At 44.3% G+C, this 9860-nt stretch overlaps 1 protein-coding gene and 1 pseudogene across 1 annotated transcript in view; one reads left to right on the top strand and one right to left on the bottom strand.

The window, feature by feature from the left end:
• LOC102253628 (probable E3 ubiquitin-protein ligase HERC6) overlaps positions 1-8358 on the bottom strand; it is a 42449-nt gene extending 34091 nt beyond the window's left edge. The window contains exons 1-5 of the mRNA XM_014549112.1: positions 8353-8358; positions 7988-8139; positions 6004-6140; positions 5350-5417; positions 1210-1331 (exon numbers count right to left, since the gene is read on the bottom strand). Of these exons, the coding sequence (XP_014404598.1) occupies positions 1210-1331; positions 5350-5417; positions 6004-6140; positions 7988-8139; positions 8353-8358 (485 nt within the window). The remainder of the gene's footprint in view (positions 1-1209; positions 1332-5349; positions 5418-6003; positions 6141-7987; positions 8140-8352) is intronic.
• A 248-nt stretch (positions 8359-8606) lies between these two features.
• LOC102253329 lies at positions 8607-9650 on the top strand (annotated as a pseudogene).
• Positions 9651-9860: the final 210 nt, after the last annotated feature.

Here is a 9860-nt window from a genome sequence, read left to right as displayed (position 1 = left end):
AGTGGGTGGCAGTTGGGGGCAAAAAGGCCAGCAGGGGGGGCTAGTTGGGGACAAGCAGGCTGGCAGGCAGAGTGGTTAGGCACAATCAGGCAGGCAGGCAGGTGAGCAGTTAGGAGCCAGTGGTCCCGGATTGCAAGAGGGATGTCTGACTGCCCTAAACCAGCAGTAGGACATCCCCCGAGGGGTCCGAGATTGGAGAGGGTGCAGGCTGGGCTGAGGGACACCCCCGCCCCCTTGCACGAATTTCGTGCACCAGGCCACTAGTCTATCTATAAAAGCCTAAGTGACCATTTGACCAGTCGACTGGTAGCTATGATGGCACTGGACACCAGGGGCAAACACTCAATGTAGGAGCTGCTCCCTGGTGGTCAGTGCACTCCCACAGCGAGAGCACCGTTCAGCTGACCAATAGGCACCAGACGCCGGGCTCATGGCTGGTAAGCGCAGCTGCAGTGGCGTAAGCCTCTCCCACAGACACTCCCCCTGTGCGCCCCTCCCCCATCTGGACTGGGACTGGGATCAGGACCTGCATCATGACTGACTGGGCATGAGCCTGTGGCCACTCTTTGGTCATGGGCGCACTGGTATCACCCTAGGACTAGAGAAGGGAGACCACAGTGGAGCAGCAGTGAGTCTACTGAGCAGTGGTGGCAGATGCAGTAGGGCCTGGGCTCAGGCTCCTCCCCGGAGGAGAGGATCTAGCCTGCTTCGAGCACTGCTACATCCCTTGGGGGATGTTGGACTGCTGGTTTCGGTCAATCCCCACAGGCCAGGCCGAGGGACCCCCACTGGTGCACGAATCTGTGCACCAGGCCTCTAGTGAAGACATAAAAATCACTCCTACATCTCCCTCACCTATCTAGGTGTCTGGGATATTGTACATCCTCAATAGGGTGGGGAAAAAGTAGGTTTATAGTTATGAGTTCATGAAATAAGAGTTCATTCTTGCATTATTTATTAATTATTGTATTAATTTTCGATCCGAGCAACTGTAAACCTACTTTCCCCCCCACCCTGAATACATCTGTTAAGTCAACAATGAATCAATGAATAAATCAATCACTTCTTCAAACTAAGAGGTGGCAGAAGACAAGGCTAAAATGCAAGTGCCTTCACAAGAAAGCCAAACCCTCATTCTTAGGTCTAGGATAAAGTGACCATGGCTCCAGAACCAAATAAAAGTGTTAGATAATTATTGGACCGAGCCACCTCTTAGTTGCTTCACGTTCATTACTTCCACTTGTCATTGCCATCCACTGTTCTGTCCGGGACTGGTTAATTCGGCTTATTTCTGGCAAGGTTTTCTTGGAAACATTTGTGGAACCAGTATCCTTCAAGGAAGAAAAATAAAAGAACCATCAGGAAAAGACACACACATGCTGAGTAACAGGCAATCCGGTAATGCTTGTGGCACAGGCTGTAGATAGGACCAGCCCTCTTAAGCAGTGGGGTTTGGTGGGAGGAGCTAAAGCATCAGATTGGTCTGGTCCAGTTCCTAGCTTTGGCTACTTTGCTTGGTCTGAGCCTTAATTTAGCACCTAGAAATGGGATAATACAAAATATTAAAAACAGGAACTCAAACAGATACTTGTAGGCCAATATTATTGCAGCGTTATTCGCAATAGCCAAAAGACATAAACAACCCATGTCCATAAACAGCATCAACAGATGAATGCTGTATATACATGCAATGGATTATTCAACCATGAAAAGAAATGAAATTCTGATATATGCTACAACATGGATGAACACTGAAAACATGCTAAGTGGAATATGCCAGATACGAAAGGACAAATATTGTATGGTTCCACTTATATGAAGTAGGCAAATTATACACAAAAAGTAGATTAGGGGTTACCTGGGGATGGGGGTAATGAGGGAATGGGGAGTTAATATTTAATGTTTACAGATTTTGTTTGGAGTGATGAAAAAGTTTTGGAGATGGATAGTGTTGATAGTTGCATTCTACAACATTGGAATGCAATTAATGCTACTGAACTGTTCACTTAAAATTGGTTAAAATAGCAAATTTTGTAATATATATACATATATTATTATTATTACCACAATAAAAAATGAGATAATAAGACCCAATACCTAGATCCCTTGGATCTTATTATTAGGTATACAAAGCTTTATATTATAGTAGGTACTCAATAAATACTAGTTTCTTTCTCCTCTTTAATAAGACACAGATTTTTACTTTTATATCAACAGTTTTTAAACTTCAGCATGCAGCAGAATCGCCTGGTTATCTTGTTAAAGCATAGACTGCTGGGCCCATCCCCCACAGTTTCTGGTTCAGTAGGTCAGGGGTGGAGGCAAGAATATGCACCTGGTGAGTTCCCAGGCGATGCTGATGCTGATGCTGCTGGTTTGGGGACCACACTTTGGGAACCATGGTTCTATACAATACTTGAAACCAAATGGCTCAGCCAGACATGTCAGAAATCACTGTCTGGAAAGAAAAATCAGTCTTATAACATAGAATTCCAAATACACTAGTACTCTGTTCCATACTATACCTTGGCCTCCACTGAACTTGTAATGAGTCAGGAAATGTTGGTCTCTTTTGTTTAATCTATACTAATAAAAGCCTAGGTAGCCCTCGTGCCCTCGCGCGATGCCCTCAAGTCACCACAAGATGGCCGGCAGGGGAGGGAAGTTGTGGGTGACAAGGCCTGCAGGGGAGGGCAGTTGGGGGCGACCAGGCCTGCAGGGGAGGACAGTTGGGTGCGATTGGGCTGGCAGGGGAGGATAGTTGGGGGCCACTGGGCCGGCAGGGGAGCGGTTAGGGGGCAATCAGGCAGGCAGGCAGGCGAGTGGTTAGGAGCCAACAGTCCCGGATTGTGGGATTGGGCCTAAACCGGCAGTCAGACATCCCCCAAGGGGTCCCAGATTGGAGAGGGTGCAGGCTGGGCTGAGGGACACCCCCCCCCCTGCATGAATTTCATGCACCGGGCCTCTAGTGCTTAAATAAAGACCTTTGAAGAAGATATGTAACCATAATTCCTAAAGTTCCCTCCAGCTTCTTTATCTGAGTCCTGCAGTTCAATCCTGAGGAGGCTTTTCCCCCCTTTTATATCACAGGAACCTTGGGATAATAACCTGCTCCCTACAGGCACCTACTTACCATTCCTTCTACTTTCTACTTCAAAATCCCGACTCCTCCGAAGGGCATGACATCAGACTGTATCCTCTGCCTCCCTTTCTTCTACAATCATCTCCCAGTGTCCTAGTCACTACCCTTCAATCATCGACAACTCTGGTACCTTGCTGACTGTCTTCCTCAGCACCACCACGCCTGTCATTTTTCTTCCTGTCATTCTTGGCAACTTCAGAATTAACACAATTTATTTCCCACCTTGATCTCTCAATTCTTGATCTCATCTCCAGTCTTTTCCTCTGCTCCACCTCAGCCAGTCATGCCCTCCATCAGGGTTTCTAAACCGATGCTTCTGACATTCTGAGTCAGCTAATTCTTTGCTGTGAGGGGCCGTTTCGTGCACTGTAGGATGTTGAGCAGCATCCCTGGCCTCTACCCACTGTATGGCAGTAGCAGCCGCCCTCACCATGCATGTCTCCCTGCATTTATGACCATTATTCACTCTTTCTCATGCATTACTTTCTCCATATGAAATGGATCATTCTCACTGGCACACAAACATACCTTAATATCACCTCTCTAGACAATAGCAAAACCCTCCCACAGTTCTCTACTCCCCTTCACAACAAAACTCCGACTTGTCACAGCCATGGTTTCTACTGGCTCCCCTCCTGTTCTCTGTCTATCCCACTAAGTCAGGTGTCATCAACTCCCTGCCCCCTGCCAGATGACTCAGTCTTAACAGCAAAAACAAACACTGTGTTCATCTTACTTCACCTCTCAGCAGGATGTGACGGAATTGGCCACTTCCTCCTTCTAGAACCAGTTTCTTCTTGTGGCGTGATGAGGCACCCTCCCTGGTTCTCTGCTACCTCAGAAACTGGTCCTTCTCAGGCTCTTCTCCTGGCTCCTCCTCCCGGCCTGATTTCTAAATGGAGAAATCCCTCCAACCTGGATGGTGTCCCCTTCTCTTCATTTTTACTTTCCCTCCAGGTGACCTTTTACCCAGGCCCCTGGCTTAGATCCCATCTAGGGTTTGATCCCATGTTTATATCCTAGCGCTGACATCCTCTCTGAGCTCCAGATTCAGACATCCAACTAAACTCCGGTTCACCTCTCCAAGGACATTTCAAACTGGCCCCACCTCACATAACTGACCTTGCCTTACGTCCCCGGCTCCATCTCAGATGATTCTTTATCCTTTCCTACCAAGCTCTGTCTGACTGGCTTTCTTTCTGTTCCTCACACAGGTAAATGTGTTCGTGCACCAGGGCTTTCTACCTGTCGTTCCCTCTACCTGAAATGCTTTCTCTGTTTCTAAGCTGCTCAAATGTCACCGCCTCTGCCAGGCCTTCTCTGACTAACATTTCTAAAGAAGCCCACCTCAAAAGACCCGTTTGGTTTTCTTCGGCGCACCTCTCACTCTCTAACAAAACCTTATTTTGCATTTCTATGTTTATTATCTTTCCTTTTCTGTAGAATCCAAACACCATGAATGAGGGCAACCTTCTAGGATACAAATAATAGAATCCTTGTATTATTCACTTTCATCTCAAGTGCCAAGAGCTGAGCCAGAGACACAGGAGGTGTTTGTTGACTGGCTGACTGAATGGCTATGACAGAGCAACCAAGAACAATCTCCTGATTAGCCCAGCAACACAGAGACCTTTGCCTCTCACCATTTTCTGCCCCAGGCAACATAGTAAGGGTCTATATGGATGTCAAGTTTAAAACATCCCTGATAATAGAGAAAAGTACAAGTTAGAAAAACAGCTATGTATGCTTGTCTCCACACAAAACATTTCAGAACTCATCTGGAAATAAAATAGTAAAATCCTCTCTGTTAACAGTTAGGAAGGCACTGGCATGCTGGACAGTGGTGTGAGCTCTGAAGCTGGTTGGATTGCCAGGGTTGGAATCCAGCTCTGCCACTTCTTAGCAGCACAACTTTGGGTGAGTCCACCTCTATGAGACTCAGTTGTTTTCATATGTAACGTGGAGGAAAACAACGCCAACTGGAGTTGATATGAAGAGTCAATGTGTTGATCCACTTGGAGTACTCGGATTAGTTAGTGGGAAAGCAATGCATTTGGGGGGGTCTCATCATTAGGAAGCCAAAGGAGGAAGTGAGAATTACATAATATTTTAAAAAAGCATTCTAAGAAATTTGAATATATACAAATGATACAATACTGCTTTGAAATCTAGAGGGAAAATGATTTTAAAGAAACATTAATAGATACCTGATAAGTTGTCACAAAGTTGGCATATGTTCCAGCAAAAATGTGTTTGACTTGAACACCCACAAGGTCTAAAAGAAAGTGATAAATCCATGCTTATTGCTTTTATAAGTAAAAAAATAAATCTTTTGGTGTAAATCTAAAACGTCTCTTAAAAACAGTCTTTAAAAAATCTGATTATTACCAAGCTAAATTGACTTCCTTAAAGGCAATTTATAATCTTCTAAATGGATTTTGACTACAAACGGCAGAAAAGATTAATTTTGAACAGGTTACATGTCATATATTCACTTGGCCGAAAATTTAATTTTTCATGCATTTGCGTCATGAAGCCAGGCTAATGTGCTTTATAAGAGGTTTGATTAAATATATAGTAAAAGTGTATTGCTCTGATGCTTAAGTAACTGATTTGGGATCTTCTTTTGTATTACCTAATCTTTAGTAAAGGTTATCAAATACTCCAGGAATCACTACATAAGAAAAAATGCATATTGCACAAATGAAAAATAATAGCACTAAAACAAACAAACAAACAAAAATAATAATAGCACTAGATGAACCATAGTTCTGTGCACTCCTTTGAGAAGAAGCTGAATCATATTTTTCCTCAGTGAAATCAATTAACAGAAAATCATGAGTGAGTGGGACCACTTATACCATCAGCAGAAATCAGGCAGCTAAAGTCAGAGTTTTCCGTTTGGGCCTCCGGATGAGGTGGGCTGCTTGTGCAACTTGATCCATGACCAAAAGACACCACCCTACGAGTGGTGTAGACATACGCAAGGGTGTGGAAACTGCAGGAGAGAGAATACATAAGATCAGGATACTCATGCTTTCTGAGAAAGATGATGTCTCTTCACACACATACACACACACACACACACACACACATTTATCTTACTCTAAGTACACAGATCCCTTATCACAATGTCAGTGTTAGAGGGTACCAAATGATGTGGCTAAACAAATGGTAGGTGAACATTACTAACCTTAAACATAGAATATAATTGATGGATCTTTACTACGGTTTCTATAGTTTGTGTTTTAAATGCAAGTGTTTTATTTTATGAATTATTAGTAGGTAAATGATACTCAAAGTGTCCTCATAACTAGTTTATGCAAAACTCTGAATATACATGCAAATATTCTTTATCTTCTACATGCATGAGCATGAGATTACCAAGTACCACTGTTTTTGTTATACACCCACTCCCCACCCTCCAGCACCTAGTTAGGTGGTCTCTACACAGTAAACTTCAAAATAATCCCTATTAAGTAAATGCCTAGGGTGAAAAAGAAAATAATGAAAAAATTAATCTATATTTGAAAAAAGTAAATTTCAGAAAGGAAAATTATCTATAAAAAGAATTGTCATATTTTAGGGTTGTAAGCTTTGATAACATTCCACATGAGTTCTTTCTTTTATTTATTTTTTAAGATTTTTATTTGAGCCCTGGCCTGTTTGGCTCAGTGGATAGAGTGTTGGCCTGTGAACTGAGGGGCCCTGGGTTCAATTCTGGTCGGGGGCACATGCCTGGGTTGCGGGCTTGACCCCCAGCGGGGGGGCGTGCAGGAGGCAGCTGGTCAATGGTTCTCTCTCATCATTGATGTTTCTGTCTCTCTCTCCCTCTCCTTTCCTCTCTGAAATCAATAAAAATATTTTAAAAAGATTTTTGATTTTTAGAGACAGGGAAACATTGATGTGAGAGAGAAACATTGATTGGCTGCCTCCTGCATGCCCCCTACCAGAGATTGAGCCCACAACTCCACATATGCCCTGACCAAGAATTGAACTGGCAAACTTTTTGTGCACAGGACGACACCCAACCAACTGAGACACACTGGCCAGGGCCATATGACTCATTTCTAAGTCATATTCTCTATAATAATAAAAGTGTAATATGCTAATTAGACTGGACGACCTTCTGGACGAAGCTGGGGCTGCGAGGGAAGCCCAGGTCCCAGGTGCCAGAGGTAAGCCAGTGTCCGCAGCCAGGGGTAAGAAGGTCTACTCTTGCACAAATTTCGTGCATTGGGCTTCTAGTCTATAATAATAAAAGCATAATATGCTAATTAGACCAGACAGCTGAACGACCTTCCAGACATCCTTCCGGACAACCTTCTAGATGAAGCCGGGGCTGTGAGGGCTGAGGCAGCCACCACGGCTGCAAGGGCCGAGCCCCTTGCACAAATTTTGTGCATCGGGCCTCTAGTATATAGTAAAACACTAATATGCAAATCGACCAAACGGTGGAACGACTGGTCACTATGACGTGCACTGACCACCAGGGGGCAGACACTCAATGCAGGAGCTGCCCCTGGTGGTCAGTGCGCTCCCACAGGTGGAGCGCTGCTCAGTCAGAAGCCAGGCTCACGGCTGGTGAGCGTAGTGGCAGTGGTGGGAGTCTCTCCTGCCTCTGCTGTAGGCTGGCAGTAAGGAGCAAGAGGTCCCAGACATCCCCGGGAAAGAATTGATGGCCTAGTTTCACAGATAGATTGCGGAAGGTAATAAGCTTCTTTCTTTCTTTCTTTTGTTTGTATGTGTGTGTGTGTGTGTGTGTGTGTGTGTGTATATACACACACACACACACACACACACACACACATACAAACAAAAGAAAGAAAGAAAGAAGCTTATTACCTTCCGCAATCTATCTGTGAAACTAGGCCATCAATTCTTTCCACTTCTTGTGGACCACTCTTCTTAGCAGTGGGGCTGTGTCCCAGCTGTCCAAAGCAATTGTCTCCAAATGTGAACACTTTCCCATTCTGTTTAAAAAAGTTAAAATCGAACTAATTTCAGGTAAAAAAAAGTAATTAAAAAGTTAAAGATTATGTATCATAACAGAGGTATATGAGAGCACTATGTGAAATATCCTATATAATAAAAGTCTAATGTGCAAATTGTTTGACCAGGAGTTTGACCGGGAGTTCGACTGCTTGCTATGATGTGTGCTGACCACCAGGGGGTGGTGCGGAACATGGCGGGCATTGGCAATGCAGCGCTGGCATCGGGCAGCAGTGGAGGCGCTGCTGGCACCAATGGGCCCCGATGAGAGTGGGACCGTGGCGGGATGGTGGAGCAGGTGAGTGGGCGGTGCCAGGCCAAGGCGGGTGCGAGCGTGAGCAGGGGCCCAATTGCCCTGCCAATTGCCCCACAGATGGTGACCAGTGGAGGGGGGCGGGGCCACCCCCTGGCTCCTAGGTGCTGAGGGAGCTGGGTGGGGGGCCTGGCCCCAATTGATCCTCTCGCAGGCAGGATGGTGGAGCAGGTGAGGGGGTGGCGCCAGGCCACGGCTGGGTTGTGAGGCTGGGGGCACGAGCTGGGGCCCAATCCCCGCAGGCCATCCCGAGGGACCTCATCTGTACACGAATTCATGCACCGAGCCTCTAGTAAGCTCTATATAAGGAGGAGGGGTCTATATTTACTATTTCTAATAGTGAATATAGAGTTAACACATTAAACATAAAATATCATTGGTACTCCCTTAAGAATTAGGCATTTAATACATGTTTGTACAATGAATGGATGGACAAATTAATTGGTTCAAAAATTACACTAACATTTAGTATGGGATTGCTTTATTTATTTGTGCATTCTTCTGGAAATAATCTCTTTTCAAAAGAATTATTTTTTAATTTTATTTTTCAATTACAGTAGACATACAATATTATTTTAGTTTCAGGTGTACAACATATGATTAGACATTTATATACCTTACAAAGTGATCACCCCAGTAAGTCTACTACCCATCTGACACCATACACAAAATATTATTGATTATATACCCTATCCTGTACTTTACATTCCCATGACTATTTTTATAACTGGCAATTAAAACTAATTTTATAACTTCTTAATCCCTTCACCGTTTTCACCCAGTCCCCCACTCCTGCTTCCCCCACCCCCAGGAAAAGAGATCATATTAGGTGTTTGCTATCCAGAGCCTCCACTCTTTCAACCCCTTTGCTGATGCAAGTAAGGGTGAATATCTGCTTCCTGCTGGCACAGAGGATTATGTCCATATAAGAATTCAAAAGAGAAACGGCAGGAAGACCCTTACTACTGTCCAAGGGATCACTGATGATTACGATAAAAAGAAACTAGTGAAGGTGTTTAAGAAGAAATTTGTCTGCAATATTACTGTAATTGAGCATCCAGGATACAGATAAGTAATTCAGCTACAGGAGGACCAGTACAAGAACATATGCCAATTCCTCGTAGAGATTGGACTGGCTAAGGATGACCAGCTGAAGGTTCATGAGTTTTAAGTGCTTGTGGCTCACTGAAGCTTAAGTGAGAATTTCCTTGCAACCCTTGTCAAAAGTTTAATTGTAAAATTGATTTGAGAGAGAGAAAGAGAGGGGGAAGGGAGGGTTTGAGAGAAAAACATCGACTTGTTGTTCCACTTACTTATGCACTCATTGATTGATTCTCGCTAATCAAATTAGTTCGACTTCTTCTGACTGGGGATTGAACCTGAAACCTTGGTGTATCGGGATGATGCTCTAAC

The sequence above is a fragment of the Myotis brandtii genome, unplaced genomic scaffold, assembly GCF_000412655.1.
Source record: "Myotis brandtii unplaced genomic scaffold, ASM41265v1 scaffold5356, whole genome shotgun sequence".
Taxonomy (NCBI): domain Eukaryota; kingdom Metazoa; phylum Chordata; class Mammalia; order Chiroptera; family Vespertilionidae; genus Myotis; species Myotis brandtii.
This window is presented reverse-complemented; position numbering and strand designations above follow the sequence as displayed.